A 22671-nucleotide genomic window follows, 5' to 3' on the forward strand; every position below is an offset into this window, starting at 1 on the left:
CTGCCCTGAAGAGCACTTTGGGAGGGCTCACCACACTTTCATGTGTCTTGGGGCCAAGCTCCCCGCCTGCTTCTCTTCTGTGTGTCTACATCTGCCACTATTTTTTTTTTTTTTTTGGTGGTACTGGGGTTCCTGGAAACCCTTCTACCTCCAGGCTACACTCCCAGACCTATTTTTGTATCTTTTATTTGGAAACAGGGTCTCTTAAGCCAGCGAGGCTGGCTTCGAACCTGCATGATCCTGTCTCCATCTCCCAAGCATGGGGATTACAAGCGTGCGCCACCATGCCTGGCTTGTCTGCCACTATTTAAAAACCTGCCTCTGAGACAGAAGGATCAGAGGTTCACAGCCAGCCTCAGCAACTTAGCAAGGCCCTCTATAACATAGTAGTACCTTGTATCGGAATAAAAAATAAAATATGGCTGGGGGTGTAGCTTGGAGGAAGAATGCCCCTGTTCTCAATCCCAGTACTATAAAAACAAACAAAACAAACCTTGTTTCAATTTCTAGGGACTGAAAAAGAAAAAAAAAATTTCTGCCAGGCACTGTATATGTTCTCTAACTGAAAACTCATAGGGCAGTTCTTAAAATATAAGAGGTTTCATCCTATAAATTGGATAGAACATTAAATAGGTTTTTGTATTTTGACACTAATGCTATAAAAAGTGTCTGATTTTGCCGGGCGTGGTGGCGCACGCTTGTAATCCCCGCGCTTGGGAGGCAGAGACAGGAGGATCGCGCAGGTTCGAAGCCAGCTGCGCGCACTGGCTTAAGAGACCCTGTTTCCAAATAAAAATGTAAAAATAGGTCTGGGAGTGTAGCCCAGAGGTAGCAGGGCTTCCAGGAACCCCAGTACCACCAAAAAAAAAAAAAAGTGTCTGATTTTTTTAGTTTTTGCAGTACTGGGAATTGAACTGAGGGACATTCCACCTCTGAACTATACCCCCAGACCAATTTTTTTATTCTTTATTTTGAAATAGGTTCTCACTAAGTCTCAGAGGGCCTCACCAAGTAGCTAAGGCTGGTTGCGAACCCACAATCCTCCTGTCTCAGCCTCAGTCCTGGGATAACAAGAGTGTGTCACCATGTCCGGCTACCAGCTTTTAAGAGCAAGAACCATACTGTCTATATCCATGAGTTCCCCATAGCATCTTGTGGGTGCTTAGTTACTGACACGAATGGCTGTCTCGGGTCCTACTGAATGGTGCCACTAGACCCAGATTACTCCTATGAGTACCCCAGTAAATATGTGCTAAGTAAACATCACAAAATGTTGGACCTAGGTCCTCACTTTTCAGAAGATGAAGGCTTAGGAAGGTGAAAATTTTTGATTAAAATACTGGTGTTTGGCCAATTTCACAGACCTTCTCCTGACATGTCTTCTGGATTTAGCAGCTTCTCGGGGACACAAGGGCCAGAAAGGAGGGAAGGGGAGCCGTCAGAGGGTTGGCTCCCATGCTGCGCCAATACAGCTTCCACTTGGGCCATTTCCTGCTGGAGCTTTATCAGGTTATCTTGCATGGTATCCCTCTGCTGCAAAAACAAGAAGGGATATAAAAAAAAATGGTATGCTTTGAGAAACCTTCCATAAAGTGAAAATATGTCACACCAATTAAATTTTTTTTTTTGTGTGTGTGGTACTGAGGGTGGAACCCAGGGGCTTTTCTACCTCCGGGCTATACTCCCAGACCTATTTTATACTTTATTCGCAAACAGGGTCTCACTAAGTTGATGAGAACCTCACTAAGTAACTGAGGCTGGCTTCAAACCTGTGAGATCCTCCTGTCTCAGCCTGCCAAGTGCTAGGATTACAAGCGTGCGCCACCATGTCCGGCCACACCAATTAATTTTAATATGAGAACTAAAGTCACCTAGTATGGAATTATGAATTCTGGTTGAGCACCTTTTAATCCAACCATACTCAAGCAAATTATTGCCCTTTAAATTATTTCAAAATGAAATTAGGAGAAAAATCCCCCACTTTTCCTAAATAAACTTGCTTTAGTGTGATGTCCTTTTGCAGTTGATTACTTTCTTTTAAAGCTATGGAGTGGGTGTGACTCATTGGTAGAGCACTTGCCTAGCATGTGTGAGGCCCAGGTTGGATTCCTAATACCACAAAACAAAAACACAGAGGCTGAAACAGGAAGAGGGTTACAGGTTTGAGGATAGCCTCAGCAATTCAGTGAGACTCTTAGCAAACTAGCAAGACCTTGTTTCAAAACAGTAAAAGGGCTGGGGGTGTAGCTTAAAGGTAGAATGCCTTTGGGTTCAATCCTCAGGACCACAAAACAAAACAAAAATTGGCAAAAAATAAAAGAGGTATGGTGGCATATGCCTGTAATTCCAGTACTTGAGAGGCTGAGACAGGAGAACTGCAAGTTCACAGCCAGCCTCAGAAAACTCATGAGGCCCTCTCCAACTAAGTGAGAGCCTGTTTCAAAGTGAAAAATAAAATAGGGCTGGGGGTCACAGGTAGATGTTCCTGTGTCCAGTACCAAAAACACAAAAAACAAACAAACAAAAAAACCAAACAAAAAGGAATTGAGAAACTGATGGCTGTTGGCCAGCTGGGGGTAGGGTGTAAACATGGACTTTTACCCTTTGTTTCTTTCCCCTTCTTCTGATCCTTGAAAATGACTTTGCCCTCTACTAAATATAAGCCATCTTCTTTCTCTTGCTACGTTGAGTTCATAGTTTCTGGGAGGTTTATGTGAGCAGAAAACGTATTTCCAGTTTCACAAAGGTTTTTCCTGCTGCCCTGAGACTGCTCTGCTGCCAGGGTCTGCAGCAACGCCATTGCCACCACGTGGTCCTCCTGAGTACTGACATCACTGGTCAAGGCCTTGCTTCAGTGAGCCCAGAAAAAACCACACACAGAGCCGGCCAATGCTCCAGAAGCTAACATTCAGTCATTCCTCTCACGACCTCTATGTAGCCATTAAATAGACCAAAAATAATTAGAAAAAAAATACTAACAGAAGAATTAGACAACTTTCTTTGGGGTTTCTCAGAGGAATTACTTTGTAACAAAGATAAATTCCCATATAAGCAATTAGACAAATACATCAAGGAGAACAAAACCAAGCCTTCTTGATTGTACCAACTCTTCTGGACTATAATTCTGAAATGTCTTTTCTTTTTTGGCGGTACTGGAGATGGACTCAAGAACATTCTACCTCCAAGCTACACCCTCAGCCCATTTTTTTTTAAAGGGGTTCTTTTTTTCTGTCTTTGTGGAACCGGGGACCTGAACCCAGAGCACTGTACCTGCAAAGAAGGCGCTTTGTAACTGAGCTATATCCAAGTCCCCAATTTTTTAATTTTATTTTGAAAACAGGGTCTCAGTGAATTGCACCTAACCAAGTAGCTGAGGCTGTCCATGAACAATGATCCTCCTTTCTCAGCCTCCCAAATGCTGAAATTACAGGCGTGTGCCACCATGCCTGGCTCTGAAATGTCTTAATGAGCTCTACTCTATTCTATTTCCACTATGGTACTCTGATGTCTACTTTTTTTTGTGTGTGTGGTGCTGGGGATGGAACCCAGAGACATTCTTCCTCTGAGCTACAAACCTCACCCCTATTTTTTATTTTGAAACACGGTCTCACTGAGTAGCTGAGGCTGGCTGGGAACTGCGGTCCTCCTGTCTCAGCCTCCCAAATGCTGGGATTACAAGTGTGAGCTACCATGCCCGGCATGATGTCTAGTGTGTGTGTGTGTTAGTTACTGGGTGTGGGACCCAGGGACCTTCTACCTCCTGCCTACACCCCCAGCCCTATTTTATTTATTTGAAAACAAGGTCTCGCTAAATTGCTGACAGTCTAAGTTGCTGAGGCTGACTTTGAATCCTCCTGTCTCAGCCTCCCAAGTTCTGGGATTATAGGTGTGTGTCATCATACCTCACTGATGTCTGTTTTTTTGTGTGTGTGTGTAGTACTGGGGATGGAACCCAGGGGCATTCTACCTCTGAGCTACACCCCCAGCTCTACTTTTTATTCTTTACTTTGAAACAGGGTCTCACTGAGTTGCAAAGGGCCTCACTAAGTAGCTGAGGCTGCCTGCGAACTGCTATCCTCCTGTCTCAGCCTCCCGAATGCTGAGATTACAAGCGTGTGCCACCACGCCCAGCTTAGATGTCTATTTTTTTGGTGTTAACAAATTTTTAATAGTCTTATTGGAATATGCTCAATACATAATACATATTGGAAACATACAATTTGATGAGTTTTTTTTTTTTTTTTTGTACTGGGGGTGGAACGCAAGAGCTTTTCTACCTCTGGGCTATACTACCAGACCTATTTTTAACTTTATTTGGAAACAGGGTCTAAGTTGCTAAGAGCCTCACTGAGTAGCTGAGGCTGTCTCAGCCTCCCAAGTGCTGAAATCACAAGCATGCGTCACCACACCCCCCTGATGTCTATTTTTAATAAAGCTACATTACTACAAAAGCTCCCTAAAAGCTATGTATAGCATGTCTCTATCTTCCACAAGGAACTTTAGTGGTATATCACTGCTCATATCTTAAGTTAATACTTTCTGAACAATACATAAGTATTATACATTACTGCCCTCAGGATAAAGTCCAATTTCTAAGCATAACATTCAGAAGACCCTCCACATACTTTTTGGTTTTTTTGGGGTGATACTGGGGATTGAAGGTAGGAGCAGTCTACCTCTAAGTTACATCCCAGCCCTATTTATTTTTTAATATTGTGTGGTACTGGGGGTGAAAACCAGAGGTCTCCTACCTCTGAGCTACGTCTCTAGACCTATTTTATTTTATTTTTTTATATTTTTTGTGGTACTGACGGTAGAACCCAGGGGCTTTTCTACCTCTGGGCTATACTCCCAGACCTATCTTTTTTTTTTTTTTTTGGTGGTGGTACTGGGGTTCCTGGAAGCCCTTCTACCTCTGGGCTACACTCCCAGACCTATTTTATACTTTTTTATTTTTGGAAACAGGGTCTCTGAAGCCAGCGGAGCTGGCTTCAAACCTACGCGATCCTCCTGTCTCTGCCTCCCAAGCGTGGGGATTACAAGTGTGTGCCACCACGCCTGGCCCAGACCTATTTTTAAAAATATTTTATTTGGAAACAGGGTCTCACTAAGTTGCTGAGAGCCTCACTAAGTAGCTGAAGCTGGCTTCAAACCTGTGTGATCCTCCTGTCTCAGCCTCCCAAGTGCTGGGATTACAAGTGTGTGCCACCACGCCCGGCTTTGACCTGTTTAATTTTATTATTATTATTTTTTGGTATTGGGGATCGAACCTAGAGGCATTCTATCTGAGTTAAACCCCCAGTCTGATTTTTTGTTTGTTTTCTTTTGTGATACTGGGGATGGAACCCAGGGGCATTCTACCTCCGATATATCCCCAGCCCGATTTTTTATTCTTTATTTTTGAAGTAGGGTCTCACTGAGTTGCAAAGGGCCTCATTAAGTAGATGAGGCTGTCTGAGAACCTCAATCCTCCTATCTCAGCCTCCCAAATACTAGGATTACAAGTATGTGCCAAAACACCCGGCTAGCCCTATTTATATATTGGTACTGTGGTTGGAACCCAGGGGTATTCTACCTTCAAGCTACGACCCCAGCCCTATTTTTTATTCAGGGTCTCACTGAGTTGCAAAGTGTCTCACTAAGTAGCTGAGGCTGTCTGCAAACCACAATTCTCCTGTCTCAGTCTCCTAAATGCTGGGATTATAAGCGTGCACCACCACACCTGACTTTAGCCCTTTTTATTTTGAGACAGAATCTCAATAAGATGCCAAGGCTGGCTTTGAACTTGTGATCCTCCTGCTTTAGCTTTCCAAGTACCTGAAATTATAGGTGTGTGACTCATTTCAACCATTTTTCCTTGTCAGTGCTACTCTAGATGTAAATTAATCTGAAATATGACACAAGCTCTATTCTGAGTAGCTTGATAAACAATAACAACTGCAGAGCACACTTGTAATCCCAGTACTTGGGAGGCTGAGACAGGAGAGTCAGAGGTTTGAGATCAGCTTCAATAATTAATGAGATCCTGTTTGAACATAAAAAAATAAAAAAGGGCTGGAGGTGTAGCGAAGAGAGAATGCCACTGGGTTCAATCCCCAGTACCAAAAAAAAAAAAAAAAAAAAAGAGACTGAAAAATGAATCCCAATATCTTTGGGGAATAAGATCACAGATACAAAAAAACAGAGAAGTAGTTTACTGAATGTCAAATATAATACAATATGGCTAAAGCAGATGGAATAAAAAACTGGAACCTAAAACTTTAAAACACAAGGGACACAATTAGGTGACAGGCATACTGGCAGAGCCCCAAATCCTCATCCAGAAAGGATCAGAAGAATTGCAAATAGAAAAATCTGCCCATCTTTTCATCAATTTAGTCACCATGGCAATTCTGGAGAAGTGGAGAATACTGGTGATGATAACTCAGGTAAAGAAGAGGTAGTCACCTCAAAGCTGTCTTCCCTGTGATGGGCTTCAGGCTTAAGGAGATTTACTCTGTATAGAGAATGGGCAATAGAAGACATAATGTATCTGTAGTCCTCAAACCATTGCCAAGACTTGGAAGCTTTAAAAACTGGATACTACTCAGGATTGGCAAAGGTACAGGAAAATGGGAACTCTGAAATACCACAGGGGTTTGAGAAGCACAAATTGGTTTAATCTTTCTTTTCTTTTTTTCTATCGGTCTTTCTTTTTGTGGTACAGGGGATTGAACCCAGGGCCATTCTATCTTGGAGCTACATGCCAGCCCTACTTTTTACTCTTTATTTTCCTCTATCTCAGCCTCTCAAGTACTGGGATTACAAGTGTGTATCAATCACCATGCCTGGCTTCTCAGCCCTATTTTTTTTTTTTTTTTTTATGGTACTAGGGATTGAACCCAGGGGCATCCTACCTCTGATCTACACACCCAACCTATTTTTTATTCTTTATTTTGAAACAGGCTCTCACTAGGTTGCGGAGGGCTTCACTAAGTAACTGAGGCTGGGCACAAACCTGTTGAACAATGCTGAAATCCTTCTGTCTCTAAGCTACCAGCCAAGAGCTGCAGCTAGGATTGACCTTGGTCAGCTGAGAATTGGCTGTTAGCTCAGCTGAATAATAACTGTTAAAACCTAAAACCTGCGCTTAAAAAGTTTAAACTGATGTGGTCAGTATGGACCAATCCCCTTGTGCCAGATCTGCTGTGTTGGTAAAGTCTGAGAGTCCAAGCTTAAACCCGAATAAAGGCTCTTTGCTTTTGCATACGGTGTTGGTCTCTTGGTGGTCTTTGGGGACTTCGCAAACTAGGCTTAATACCTGTGATTATCCTATCTCAGCCTCCCAAGTACTGGCATTACAAGCGTGCACCACCATGCCCAGCTCAGCCGTATTTTATTTTTATTTTGAAACTGGGTCTTGTTAGGTTGATGATAGTCTCACTATATGCTGAGGCTGTTCTCACACTTGTAATCTTCCTGTCTCAGCCTCTCAAGTACTGAGATTACAGGCATGCACCACCATACCTGGCTTTTATTATTTATTTTGTCTTCTGAGCACCAGGGAGATTGAACCCAAAGTTAATTTTACCTCCAAGCTACATTCCAAGACCAGTTTTATTTGTTATTAGTAAACAGGGTCTCACTAGGTTTCTGAGAGCCTCACTAAGTTGCTGAGGTTGGTTTCAAACATGCAATCCTCTTGCCTCAGTCTCCCAAATACTGGTATTACAGGCCTGCACCACCATGCCCAGCTTAATTTTTTTAAATGGTGAAACAGGGTCTTTAACCTAGAATCCTGTCTTAGCTCCCCAAGTATTAGGATTACAGGCATGCTCCTACATGCTTGGCTCAGTTGTAGGAATTTATACTATGGAAATCAGCAGGAATGTGGGCAAATATTTAGCTACCAAGATGTCTATTATAGTGTATGCAACAGCAAACTGTGACTCTTACCCTGAAGCCCTCAATATTTAGCAATGAGTTGAATAAATTATGACACACCTAAAGGATAGAATGCTATAGTAATTAAAACTAAAGCCACTGAAGAATTCTAATGACATAGTAAAAACTAGATGATGATATAGGTATGTAGAATAATATTTGAAGGCTTTAGAATTTCTATCTTGTATAGGGGCGAGGGGTATAGCTCAGTGGTAGGCTGTGCTTAGCAAATACTCTAGATTCAGTCTCCAGCAGCAAAAATAAACCAACAGTTATAGCCAGTATGTGGGAGGCTGAGACAGGAGGATCAGGTTTGAGTCCAGTCTCAGGAACTTAGCAAGATCTTATTTCAAAATAAAAAATATAAGTCAGGTATGGTGGTGCACACCTATAATCTCCGTACTTGGGAGGCTAAGACAAGAGGATGACAGGTTCTAGGACATCCTAAGCAAGTAGTGAGACTCTCATTAACCTAGTGAGACCCTGTTTCAAAATTGGGCTATGGGTGTAGCTTGAAGGTAGAATGCCCTTGAGTTTAATCTCCAGTACCGAAAACAAATGAATGAACGAAAAAATAAATAAATAAATAAATAAAGAGGGTAGGTCCATGGCCAGCCTCAGCTACTTAGTGAGGTTCTCAGCAACTTAGTGAGATTCTTAAAAAAAAAAAAAAAAAATCAGGCTAGGGGTGTAGCTCGAAGGTAGAATGCTCCCAGGTATAATCCCAAGTACCACAAAAGAAAAACAAAAAATATAAAAGGCTGTAGGTGTAGCTCATAGACAGAATGCCTCTGGGTTTAGCCCATAGTACCAAAAGAACTAACCAACCAACCAACTACATAAAAACAAAAAGAATGTGCCTATTATTTTTCAGAAAAGGTTAAGAAAATTCCCTAAAGTCACACAGCCAGGTATAGCACTCCTCCCAATATCATCGGCAGTAATCTCAGTATTTAAGGTTTTGTAGTGAGCTGGATAGTATGTGGACATGTGTATGATATAAAGGGTAGTCTGAGTTCCACAGAGGTACTTACAATCTAGTTGAGGAGACAAGGCAGCATACACCACTGTTACACCATTAATTCAAAGTAAAATATCAAGAGACTTAAAAGTGTGGATACAGTAACCACTAAAAGCAAAGGAGACTACACACATGCTTTTTACCTGAGTGGTTAAAATATCACTCTGTGAGGACAGCTCTGAGTGATCTTCAGAGAAGCTGGTTTCACTCTCATACCCAGATGCTGCTTCACCTTAATAAGAACAGGTTCAGATGTAAAAACAGACCACAAACATTACAACTCCCCCACCTCCCCCTTTCTGTGTGTGGTACTGGGGACTGAGCCCAAGGCACTCCACCACTGAGCTATATCCCCACCGCTTTTTAATTTTTTTTTTTTAAAGGATCTCATTAAGTTGTGAAAGCTGACTTCAAACTGGTGCTCCTCCTGCCTCAACTTCCAGAGTAAGTGGGATTACAGCCACGTGCCACCTTGCCCAGCCATTATCTGTTTCTTCCCACTGGCAGGACTGGTTTCAAGTTCATGTTACACAAAATAACTTCTTGCTCAGAAATCCTAACAAAAGCTGTAAGCAAATCCACCAAGAAATAGGACATTAAAACTCATTCAATCGGGAAAGGTGTACAAGCTGGGTGAAGGACTTTCCAGGAGAAAGAGCCTTAGAAAGAACAAGCTTAAATAGCAGTTAATTTAATAGTACTTGGAAACTCGCAAAATGTGTTCCCCCAAAGGCATAATCAGTTCATTTCTATAAAATTTCTATAAAAAAGACAAAGGCAAACACAAAAACCTGGTTCCAATACCTAAGTCTGAATCCACACTCTTCTCTTCTTGGTGATTATCATCTTCTAAGCCAGTCTCCCTTTCTTCATCACTTGAAATCAATTCCCTGTCACTCAGAACAACTTCGTGGTTTTCAGACTGATGTCTCATTTGTTTGGAAGGAGAACCAAACATCAAGAGCTCCGGGGAGTTTGAATTTGTAGTCAAGTCGTCTAACACACTGCACTGTGAGGAAAACAAACTACCAGAGCCTTTCGCTTCCTCAATAAGCGGATGTTCCTGGGATGCCTTTACCAGTATCACCTCACTGTTGCAGTCATTTAAACTACTCTTCAATGATGCTTGGTTCTCCTCTGTGCTATGTCTGGTAGACTGAGGTGCCTGGGTTCCTTTACCAAATATTAAGTGTTGAAAGCAGGGGAGTTCTTCATCCTCACTAGATAGGTCCTCTTCTGAGGACTCTAATTTCCTGGCCTTTTTCTGATGACCCCGAGCCAAAGATGTATGGGTTAAAGGACTAGGGCTCTTGCTAAATTCTTCCCTCTGGACACTTTTGCTAAAAACAGCAGATCTGTCATTAATGCCACCTTCAGCAAAGCTGGTACTATCCTCTATCTCATCATCATCTAACAGGTCATCAGGAGTTTCAGAACAAACCTGAGAAGCATGACTATTTCCCAGAGGGTGTTCTAGGTTATCTGAAATTAGATATGGAGAAAAGTCTGTATCAACAGCCTGAACGACTTCACCTTCTCTTTGTATTTCAGGATGTTTATAAGTGCTTACAGGAAGACTTTGCTTACAGGCTTCAGGTTGCATAAAACTTAATCTGAGCACAGCATTTAATTTAGGTCCTCTGTTTCTAGCTAGTTCTGCTTGAATGTTTTCACCACTGGAGCCTACTTCATTAATACTAGAGCCTACATCATTATTACTGCCTGAGTTGGTGTCGTTAGAAGTACTTTCTCTAATGTTATTTTGGCTAATTGTGCTTACTATACTTTGACCGATTGTCTCACAGCCCACTGCTTTTTCAGGTGACAATGGATGATTCTCAATCCTTTCCTCTGGCAAGTTTTTATGTTTAGTTTTAATAAATGACTTGATAGGAGAAATTGATGGCATATGATATGGGTTTTGAGAAATTCCATATTTATCTGCAGTAATGAGTTCAGTTTCATTGCCTCTGAGTTGAAACGATGGACAAAGCCTGGGGACTCCCGGAATGCTATGTTTGGTAACACCGCCTGGCTTATCTTTCTGACAAACCAGGGGAAAGTCTGTGGTGGTATTAACTGCCTGTACATGTGTGATTTTACTCTCTTCCTTTTCCTGGTTTTCTTCTTTTTGTTCAAATTTAAGAGAGACTTTTGGACTTTGTTTTCTTAAGGCTTTGGGGGAGGCATAAACAGTTGCACATTCCTTTCCTGGATTTGAACACAGAGCAAAGGACTGACGGTTTGAAGCTTGGAATGTATTCTGTAAATCCTGGGTATCGAGTTCACTCTCTTCCATTTCTGTGTTTGCCTCCTGAATGTGGTTAACGTGGCATCTCAATGAATCCTTAAAGCCTTCTATGTCCTTTCTAGTATCTTCAGAACCATGGATAAGTTCCTCAGGGGTTTCAATTACTTCACACTGAGTCACACATTGATTTGATGCTGTTCTTGCCTTTCCCAGGGTGTTAGCTTGCAGTAATGAGATACTGTTCTGAGTGCCACAGTCAGTATCAGGTACCAATGACACACTGCTACTTTCTGTAGATTTTTTAGTTTGCAAACCCTTTTCTCCACTTAACATCAGATCCTTGGGGTCTTTGGTACTAGTAGACACTTGAATCGCTTCTAGGTTCTCTTCTGTTTTTTCTTTCTGAAGACTAGGATTGACAAATTCTTTGTTTGTCAGCTTCAGTTCTGGGAACGCATCACTGCTACGTCTCTTACTTATCTGTTCATTTGGCCTGTTATTCTTGACTCTTGTTACAGGTTCTGCATCTTCCATACACTGAAGCTTTCTGTCACGCCCAAGTGGCATCTGGTTGGAATTTTCTTCCTGTGTTTCTTCACTGCTGGTATAACTATCGATTTGTAGTTCAGTACGATTAGGTGGGCTTGTATTTCCACTGACTACTAATTCAAGTGCATGAATATGCCTGGTAGAAGATTTTCTTCTCAGCCTATTTTTCTTAGGTGCTTTTGAATTGTGGATACTTAATTCCAGTTCCATATTGCTTATACTACTGCTGATAGGTTCAACTTTAGTTCTGAAAGCAGACTGCTTTCCCAATGATTCAACTGGATTAGCATTTTTTTCTTCTTGAACATGATCATCTTTTGCTTCATTTACATGTCCTCTATTAGTAACACTCATTACCTGACCATTCTGTTCCATTTGGTCAGTTCCCTGATTTAGCTTTTCAGGAGTCTTTTGAACAACTACCGAATCTGTTTTCTTGATAAAATCCTCAGGATGAAGGCACAACGTAGCCCCCCTTTTACGCTTTAATTTATTTGTGAGGGGATGTTCTCGTGATATCTGCGGCTCCGTGGCAAATGCTCCTGCAATGAGATTTTCAGGAACATGGCTCAAGTTAGGGAGGCTTGTCTTCCTCCGATAGGTTTTCCCAAATATTTTATCTTCAATATTACTCTCTACTGGTTTGGAGCGGACACTTTCACTCTTACTTATTAAAGCATTATGAGGATCACTGGCCAGTAAGTCTATTTTCTCTGAAGAGCCAGAATCTCTATCTACTTCATCTGGAACTCCCAAGGCACCAGCTTCTTGAGCTTTTGATTCGGACCCCTCATCATGCGAGTCATCCGAAGTTAAAATTTCGTCACTTCTGGAAAACCACTCATTGACTTTCTGAATGCTGCTATTTAGTGTTATCCAAGGAATCTCTTGGGTATCTCTAGGATGCTCAGAGCATGGAGGCTTCTGCTTATTCTGTTCTTTTCTCCTCCATGGATCAGCATCCAGATCTACCTTTGTCCCTGTGCTGGGAGCTGGCCTATCGTTACATGTTTCCTTACTTTTGGCCCATCTGCTCTGTTGGCTCCTTGCTAAGCCAGGCTGTTTGCTTTTATTACAGAATTCAGCCTTTTCTACATTCATTCTGTCTTTAGTGAGTAATAAACTGCTGTTCTCCTGCTGTAATGAGTTGGCACGAGTATTTGTGCCACATGGCTCCACATGCAAGTTTGAAACAGAAATACCCTGCTCCTTTTCTGGATGCCTCTCAGTTGTATGCTTCTCAATGGTGTTCAAATCTTTATGGCTGGATTGATGATGTTCAATATTTGTTATGTCCTTCACAGAAAACTCACAAGCAGCTGAAAATATATAAAAATAACAAGGTGCTTAAATATCAAATTATCATAAAAAATACATACTTAGTACAACTTGGGAGAAGAAATCAAACAAGTAGCTTTTTAGCTTTTTAAGAGAAACTAACCTTAGAACTTTTTTTTTTTTTTTTGGGTGGTACTGGGGATTGAATGCAGGGGCATTCTATTTCTGAGCTACACCCTCAGCCTTATTCTTTATTTTGAAACATGGTCTCACTAAATTGCAAAGGACTCACAAATTGCTGAGGCTGGCCATGAATCTGCAATCCTCCTGTCTCAGCCTCCCAAGTACTGGTATCAAAAGCACGTGCCACCATACCCAGCATAGAAAATAACCTTATAAACTACCAAGTATATTGAGGATGTAGCTCATATTCATTCAAGAAATTTCTATTTACCTATATTCTCATTATGTCCAATCAAGATAATTAAAGTTAATTTCAGAATTTACCTTATGCCTAAACTGCATCTCCTATTTCCCTAGCCTCTAAGAATAAATTAAATGCAGACTATTTGGTCATTGGATACACAGGACTCTGTTTAGCTAGAGCCTCATCCTCCAGGACAAGTGGCACATTGCTCAGAGGTAGAATGCCTCTGGGTTCAGCCAGGTGAGGTAGTACAAGCGTGTAATCCCAGTACTTGGGAGGCTGAGACAGAAGGACTGTAGGTTCACAGCCAGCCTCAGCTACTTAGTGAGACTATTTCAAAAATAAAGATTATGCCGGGCATGGTGGCGCACGCTTGTAATCCCCACGCTTGGGAGGCGGAGACAGGAGGATTGTGCAGGTTGGTAGCCAGCTGTGCTGGCTTAAGAGACCGTTTCAAAAAAAATATAAAGTAGGTCTGGGAGTGTAGCCCAGAGGTAGAAGGGCTTCCAGAAACCCCAGTACCACCAAAAAAAAAAAAAAAAAAAAAAAAGTGCTAGCCGGGCGTGGTGGTGCACATTTGTAATCCCAACATTTGGGAGGCGGAGACAGGAGGATCGCACAGATTCAGAACCAGCCTCGGTTACTTAGTGAGTCTCTCAGCAACTTAGTGCGCGACCCTGTTTTCAAATAAAGTATAAAATAGGTCTGGGAGTGTAGCCTAGAGGTAGAAGGCCCCTGGGTTCCACCTTCACCACACACACACACACACACACACACACACACACACACACGCACTCACAATAGTGCTGGAGGTATAGCTTGGAGGTAGAATGCCCCTTAGTTTCAATCCCCAGTATCACACACACACAAAAGCCTCTAGGACAAAACAAAACAAAACAACACACAAAAAAACAGAAAAAAAAAAAAGTTGGTAAAAAATGAAATACAAATACATAAATTATAAGTAAAAGATGCCAGGTGTGGTGTGGCACATGCTCATAATCCCAGTACTTGGGAGGCTGAAACAGAAGGACTGCAGGTTTTGTGGCTAGCCTCAGCAACTTAGTGAGGCCCTCTACAATTTAGTGAGACTCTGTTTCAAAATAAAAAATAAAATAGGGCTAGGGGTATACTTCAGAGGTAGAATGCCCCTGAGTTCCACCCCCAGTTCTACAAAAACAGACAGACAAGAAAAGTACAGAACAAGCCGCATTTGGTGGCACACACCTGTAATCACAATACACATGGGAGGCTGAGAGAGGAGGACTGCAGGTTCAAGAATAGTGTGAGCAACATATTTCAAAAATAGACCCTATTTCAAAAATAAAATATAAAAAGGTTTGGGGGGACTGGGCGTGGTGGTGCACGCTTGTAATCCCTGCACTTGGGAGGCTGAGACAGGAGGATCGCACAGGTTCGAAGCCAGCCTCAGCTACTTAGTGAGGCTCTCAGCAACTTAGTGAGACTGTGTTTCCAAATAAAGTATAAAATAGTTCTGGGAGTATAGCCTGGAGGTAGAAAGCCCCTGGATTCCACCCTGAGTACCAACAAAACAAAACAAAACAAAACAAAACAAAACAAAACAAAACAGAGCTGGGGGATGTAACTTGGAAGCAGACTGCTCCTAGGTTCAATTCCTAGCATCACCAAAACAAAAAGAAGAGCTGGGCGTGGTGATACACATTTGTAATCCCAATACTTGGGAGGCTGAGATAGGAGGATTACAGGTTCATGTCCAGCCTCAGCCTCAACTATTTAGTGAGGTCCTCTGCAACTTAGTGAGAACCTGTTTCAGAATAAAGAATAAAAAACAGGCTGAGGGTAGAGCTTGGAGGAAGAATGCCCTCACCTGGGTTTAATCCCTTAATCCCCAGTACCACACCACACAAGAAAGAAAGAAAGAAAGAAAGAAAGAAAGAAAGAAAGAAAGAAAGAAAGAAAAGAAAGAAAACAAGGACAACAGCTGGCCACAGTAGTAAATGCCTGCAATCCCAGCTACTCAGAAGGCTGAAGCAAGCGGACTGCAAGCTGAAGGCTAACCTTAGCAATTTGGCAAGACCTTACTTAAAAAAATAATAAAAAAAAAAAGGGCTGGGGATGTGCTCAGCCATAGAATACCCCTGAGTTCAATACTCAATAAGACCACCCCCCAAACAAACAAAAAAAGAACAACCATTTAACATAATTATAACCATACCAGTCTAGTACTATTGAAATAAATCAGGCTGTACCATGATATCTGAGAATGATATTCTAAGTCTGCCAAGAGAGGCTGTGAATTATAAATGTCCCAAATGGTCTTCAGAATAATCTAATTACAATACTTGCTACCCATTTTCTGGAGTGCCTATTAAACTGAGACTTACCATTACCCTTCTTTGCAGATTTCAAACTGGTTTCAGCCCTTGCACGTGGAGGAATGATTTCTAACAATTTGTGGTCTCTCACACTATAGAAAAGACAGAAGCTGTAATGAGAAATACTAGCTCACAGAACAGCTGAAAACAAACTCAAATTTTGGTGTGTTTATATTTTTTGAGGGGTGGGGGAAGTTACTGGGAACTAAATCCAGGGGCATTATGTCTGAGTTACACCTCCAGAATTATTTATTTATTTATTTATTATTTATTTTTATTTATTTTCTGCGGTACTGGGGATGGAACCTAGGGACATTCTACCTCTGAGCGACACCCCCAGCTCTATTTGTTATTCTTTATTTTGAAACAGGGTCTCACTGAGTTGCAAAGGGCCTAAGTAGTAGCTGAGGCTATCCGCGAACCACGATACTTCCTATCTCAGGCTCCCCAATGCTGGGATTGCAAGTATGTGCCACCATGCCTGGCTACTTTTTATTTTAAAAAAGGGGCTTGCTAAATTCCTAAGGCTGGGGTGTACTCATTCGAGTCATCCCTCCATGCCAGTCTAGTATGGAGCTGTTCCTGGTCTCTGTATTTCCATCTTTTAATAAACTTCTTTAAATCTTTAGCAAGAAAAAAAAATTATTATTTTAAATTGCTAAGGTTGGCCTTGAACCTGTGATACTCAAGTCTCTACCTCCCAAGTATTGGGATTAAAAGCAGGTGAAACTCTGTCCAGTGGTGGGGGAGAGGGATGTGTGTGTGTGTATGTATGTATGTGTGTGTGTGTGTGTGTATTCTTGTCTCAGCCTCCCAAATACTGGGATTACAAGCATGTATCACCATGCTTGGCTGAGATGAAATATTTTAACTCCTCTTGGTGAGACTGTAATAGCTGATAAATCGGATTCACTTTTTAACATCTATTCTCTCCTTTAAGTAACTTCTAATAAAAATGGAATGTTTAAGCAGGGTGTGGTGGCACATTCCTGTAATCCCAGTATTTGGGAAATTGGGACAAGAAGATTCAGGTTTGAGAACAGTCTCAGCAATGTAGCAAGATCTTGTTTCCAAACAAAAAATAAAAGGACTTGGGAGTGTAGTTCAGAGGTAGAATGCCCCTGGGTTTACCCCAGTATCAAAAAAACAAAACAAAACAAAAAAACAAAACCAACCCATAACTTTATTTATTTATTTTTGGGTGGTACTGGGGGTGGAACCCAGAGGCTTTCTATCTCTGAGCTATACTCCTAGACCTATTTTTTATATTTCATTTGGAAACAGGGTCTCACTAAGTTGCTGAGAGCCTCACTAAGTAGCTGAGGCTGGCTTCAAACCTGTGCGATCCTCCTGTCTCAGCCTCCCAAGCGTGGGGATTACAAGTGTGCGCCACCACGCCTGGCTGACCCCATAACTTTATAGACATGAAAATGAGAGCCAAAATATGAATGAATTACAAAAGATAGTTTTAATGCTTAAAAGAAGCCCTGGCATGGTGTCACATGTCTTTAATCCTAATGCTTGGAAGGTTGAAACAGGAGGATCACAGGTTCAAGGACAGCCTCAGCAATTCAGAAAGACTCAGTAACCTGTTGAGACCCTGTTTCAAAACAAACAAACAAACAAACAAACAAAGTTTAAGAGCTGGGCTTGGTGGTCTAGACCCATAATGCCAGTACTTGGGAGGTTGGTTCAAGACGAGCTTCAGCAACTTAGTGAGGCCTTTCAAAATAAAATTTTAAAAAAGGGCTGGGGTTTAGCTGAGAGGTAGAATGCCCCTGAGTTCAATCCTCAGTACCAAAAAAAAAAAAAAAAAAAAAAAAAAAGTCAAAAAAGTGTATCTTGCCAGGTATGTAGTAGCACACAGCTGTAATTCCAGCTATTGAGTTTGAGGAGGCCAAGAAAGTAGGATCACAAGTTGCAGGCCCAAACCAGCAACTCGGCAAGACTGTCTCAAAATAAAATAAAAATGTCTCAAGATGTAACTTAGTACTTGCCTAGTCCCAGAACTAGATAAAAAATAAGAAACCCCACACATACATATCTATTTTTTCTTTTTTGGCACTAGGTATAGAACCCAGGAGGGTTCTACTTCCAAGGTACACCCCCAATCATTTTATATTTATTTTATTTTTATTATTTACAGTACGGGGATTGAACCCAGAGGCATTCTATCTCTGTGCTACACCTCCAGCCCCATTTTTTATTCTTTATTTGGAAACGGTCTCACCGAGTTGTAAAGGGCCTCACTAAGTAGTAGCTGAGGCTGTCCTTGAACCGCGATCCTCCTGCCTCTGGCCTCCCAAATGCTGGGATTACAAGTGTGCACCACCACACCTGGTACCCCACCCTATTTTTTATTCTTTATTTTGAAACAGGGTTTCATTAAGTGGCTGAAGCTGGCTGTAAACCTGTGATCCTTCTGTCTTAGCCTCCCAAGTACTGGGATTACAAGTGTACACCACCACACCCAGCTTTATTTTATTTTGAAACAGGGTGTTGCTAAGTTGCTGAGGTTGTGCTATATTGGTGGGGCTGGCCTCGAACCTGTAATCCTTCTGCCTCAGCCTCCCAAGTACTTGCATTAAAAGTATGTGCCACCATGGCTGGCAAGTTCCACTACTATCTTAAATTCCTTTGGACATTACTAATAAATAAATTAAATAAACAAAAAGGGTATTGTCTCAGGTACAAAATGAGGGGATGAAAAATTATCTTTGAGGTCTTTCAATTTCATGATTTCCTTCTAGGGGAAAATGTATCATTAATATAAACTAAATATGAAACAATCAGCTACACAGACTAAGGTTTTCTTGACTCACCTGTAGTAATTTGCCTTATTAGCTGTTTCTTCAGAAGAATCAGATCCTAAAAATTCCCCCCAAAAACAAATAAGTAAAGTTTATTTTTTTAATCAAATGGGTTAAATTAGAGCAGCTATTCTTGAAAAAAGAACATTCATTCATCTAGAAACATTTACTAAGCACCCACTATGCGGCAAGCATGACAAGATGATCTGTCAAGCAATACAGGGAAGCAGCTGAAAACAGGCTCTGAAGCCAACTTCCTGGGTTTGAATCCGCAGCTCTGTCACTTAAATAGTTTAACCAAGTTGGAAAAACTCCTTAACCTCTCTATAACTTAATTTCTTAATCTATGACTTAATTTAACTTAATTTACAAAAAAACATAATACTAGCTTGTGGCGCTAGGAATTGAACCCAAGGGCATTCTACCTCTAAGTTACACCCCCAGCCCATTTTTTATTCTATTTTATTCTATTTATTTATTTATTTATGCAGTGCTAGGGATGGAACCCAGGGGAATTCTACCTCTGAACTACACTCCCAGCCCTATTTTTTATTCTTTATTTTGAAACGGTCTCATTGAGTTGCAAAGAGTCTCACTAAGTAGCTGAAGCTGTCTACGAACTGTGATCCTCCAGTCTCAGCCTCCCAAATGCTGGGATTACAAGCCTGTGCTATCACACCCAGCTCTGTTTTTTTTTTTTTTTTTTTTGTGTGTGTGTGTGTGTGTGTGTGTGTGTGTGTGTGTGTGTGTTGCAGAGTATGGAACCCAGGGGCCTTCTACCTGTGGACTTTATATTTTATTTGGAAACAGGGTCTCACTAAGTTGCTGAGAGCATAAGTAGCTGAGGCTGGCTTTTTTTTTTTTTTTTTTTTGGGTGGTACTGGGGTTCCTGGAAGCCCTTCCACCTCCGGGCTACACTCCCAGACCTATTTTACACCTTTTTAAAATCTGGAAACAGGGTCTCTTAAGCCAGCGCGGCTGGCTTCGAACCTGTGCGATCCTCCTGTCTCCGCCTCCCAAGCTCGGGGATTACAAGCGTGCGCCACCACGCCTGGCTGAGGCTGGCTTTGAACCTACATGATCCTCCTGTCTCAGCCTCCCAAGTACTGGGATTATAAGCTTGCGCCACCACACCCAGCAGTCTATTCTTTATTTTTACTTTATTTTTAAACATGGGTTCACTAAAATTGCAAAGGGCCTCACTAAGTAGCTGAGGCTGGTTGTAAACCTAGATCCTCCAGTCTTAGCCTCCCAAGTTTTAAAAGTGTGCACTACCACGCCCAGCTCTGACATGTATCTTAAATGAGTTATTATTAAAAAAATCAACAATGACTTGAATAAATGTCCTGAATATTAACTACTATAATTACTTTGATTTTTTTTTTTTTATTTGGTGGTACTGGAGTTCCTGGCAGCCCGGGGATTACAAGAGTGCGCCACCACGCCTGGGTTACTTTTTTTTTTTTTGGTACTGGGGTTCCTGGAAACCCTTCTACCTCTGGCTACACTCCCAGACCTATTTTATATTTTTATTTGGGAACAGGGTCTCTTAAGCCAGCGAGGCTGGCTTCGAACCACCACAATCCTCCTGTCTCTGCCTCCCAAGTGCGGGGATTACAAGCATGCGCCACCATGCCCAGAAACTTTGATTATTTTTATGATACAGTGTCAACCACTGTATCATAAAATATTTATTATCTTATGGGTAGTGCTTGGGAGACTGGGAGTCTTTCCCAGTTCTAAGAAATAAGGAAATTAGAGACCTTTTTGAACTCTGAGCTCAGCTCTTCTTAAAGGCTTCATAGTCTAATACAATTCTTTTCTTTAAACTTTTTTTTTGTGACACTAGGGATGGAACTCAGGGGCATTCTACCTTTGCTCTATACCCCGCCCTATTTCTTTATTTTGAAACAGGGTCTCACTGAGTTGCAAAGGGCCTCATTAAGTAGCTGAGGCTGCCCTCCAACTGTGATCCTCTTGTCTAAGCCTCTCAAGTACTGGGATTACAAGAGTGTGCCACCATGCCTTGCTCTACCTTCCATTTCCATAATTTATTTAAACATGCTTATGATCTGTCATTTATTTGCTCACTTTTCAGGGTGGAAACGGCATCATTTTACACTTTATTATTTATAACTCACCATAGGGCCCATCAAATGATTTTATCCTCACTTCCAAAAGTTCCCTGTCACATGTAGAAATTATGACTAAAGTTTTTGGTAAAACTGTAAGATAAGCAATCTAGCAACTATTATTTGGAATTTACAAATCCGAGGCCCTCACCCAGTTCAATGTAGACAGATTTGCTTGGAGGCTCTGCCTGCTGCTTTGTCTTCAGCGATCTCACCATTCCACGGTTAGAGGGTCGGACACTAAGACTGGTTTCCTGCTAAGCAGTACAGGAAAGAATAGTCAGCTAATCCCTGACCAGCTGTATACTTTATTAAAGAGAAACTTGAGGCCCCAGATAAAAGAAATCTATCATAATCACATAACTGAAATTTATGGTACCTGAAAAGATTCCTGCCAAACTAGACACTGAAATGTCAGGTAATTGTTAGCTGAATATTTTCCCCTTCTTTCTGTTGCTTAAAATTTTCCCAAACAAGCTGGGCAAGGTGGGACACGTTTGTAATCCCACCATTTGGGAGGCAGAGACAACAGGATCGTGCAGGTTTGAAGCCAGCCTTAGCTGGCTTAAGAGACCCTGTTTCCAAATAAAAAAGAATAAAATAGGAATCCCAGTACCACCAAAATGATAAATAAAAAAAAAAAAATTAAAAGTAGGGCTGGGGGTGTAGCTTGGAGGTAGAATGCCCCTAGTTCCACCACCAGTACTGCAAAAAACAAAACAAAACAAACCCAAACAGATTATGCATCATTATGTGAAATTTAAACAATATTACAATAGTATAATTTGAAATTTATACTTGATATTTATTTATAATTACACCTGACAAGACAACTAAGATAAATTTATTTATTTATTTTTGTGGTACTGGGGCTAGAACCCAGGGACTTTTCTACCTCAGGGCTATACTCCCAGACCTATTTTATACTTTATTTGGAAACAGAGGCCTCACTAAGTTGCTGAGATTGGTCTTGAGCTATCCTGTCTCAGCCTCCCAATTAGTGAGACTACTGGGGATGCCATCTACCTCCGGGCTACACTCCCAGACCTATTTTTATATTTTTTATTTGGAAACAGGGTCTCTTAAGCCAGCGCAGTTGGCTTCGAACCCGCAATCCTCCTGTCTCCGCCTCCCAAGCGCGGGGATTACAAGTGTGCGCCACCACGCCCGGCTCAATATTATTTTATACTTTTTTATTTCTGGCACTAGAGATTAAATCCATGTCTCAAACTTGTGATCTACACTTCTCAGCTTCCCAAATACTGTGATTACAGGCATAGACTATCATGCCCAGCTGATTAGAGCACTTGTCCAACCAATTAATTTACCATCTTCCTTTCTTTACTGACCTTTCATGAGAATCCATGTGTATCTAGCACAGTCACTAACTCACAGTGCTTGATAAGGAGATGCTAACAGAATAAATAAAAATCACTTTACCAAGGCAGGATTTTCAGGTTCACTCTGTTGAAGTCTTTTGGCACGGTTGCGGTAGCCCATACTTTGGATAAAAGAAGTCTCCTCCTTTAAACGTTCAGGAGAGTTTTTTTCCTTTTTTGAAAAGTTATAACTGTTGGCAACTGTGAATTACAAGGAAACATATTTTTTTTATTTTTTATGGTGCTAAGGATAGAACCCAGCACATCATACATGCTAGGCTAGTGCTTTATTGCTGAGCTATTTCTCAAGCCTGGAACACATTATTTTTATAGTTTGAAAAAAATGTACTAGTTGAGTCTGTTGGTGCACACTTGTAATCCCAGTACTTGGGGGCAGAGACTGGAGGATTTCAGGTTTGTGGCCAGCCTCAGCAACTTAATGAGAACCTGTTTCAAAATAAAAGAATAAAATAGGACTGGGAGGATAGCTCAGAGGTAGGATGCCCCTAGGTTCCAATTCAGTACCACCAAAAAACCTGAAAGT

At 41.4% G+C, this 22671-nt stretch overlaps 1 protein-coding gene across 1 annotated transcript in view; it reads right to left on the reverse strand.

The window, feature by feature from the left end:
• BRCA1 (BRCA1 DNA repair associated) overlaps positions 1 to 22671 on the reverse strand; it is a gene marked incomplete at both ends in the record, with an annotated part of 79426 nt that overhangs the window by 38708 nt on the left and 18047 nt on the right. The window contains 6 exons of the mRNA XM_080714076.1: positions 1365 to 1533; positions 9088 to 9176; positions 15822 to 15898; positions 18629 to 18674; positions 20900 to 21005; positions 22189 to 22328. Coding sequence (XP_080570202.1) covers positions 1365 to 1533; positions 9088 to 9176; positions 15822 to 15898; positions 18629 to 18674; positions 20900 to 21005; positions 22189 to 22328 — 627 coding nt within the window. The remainder of the gene's footprint in view (positions 1 to 1364; positions 1534 to 9087; positions 9177 to 15821; positions 15899 to 18628; positions 18675 to 20899; positions 21006 to 22188; positions 22329 to 22671) is intronic.

This window comes from Muscardinus avellanarius (assembly GCF_963383645.1).
Source record: "Muscardinus avellanarius genome assembly, chromosome: 16".
In the NCBI taxonomy this organism is placed as follows: Eukaryota; Metazoa; Chordata; class Mammalia; order Rodentia; family Gliridae; genus Muscardinus; species Muscardinus avellanarius.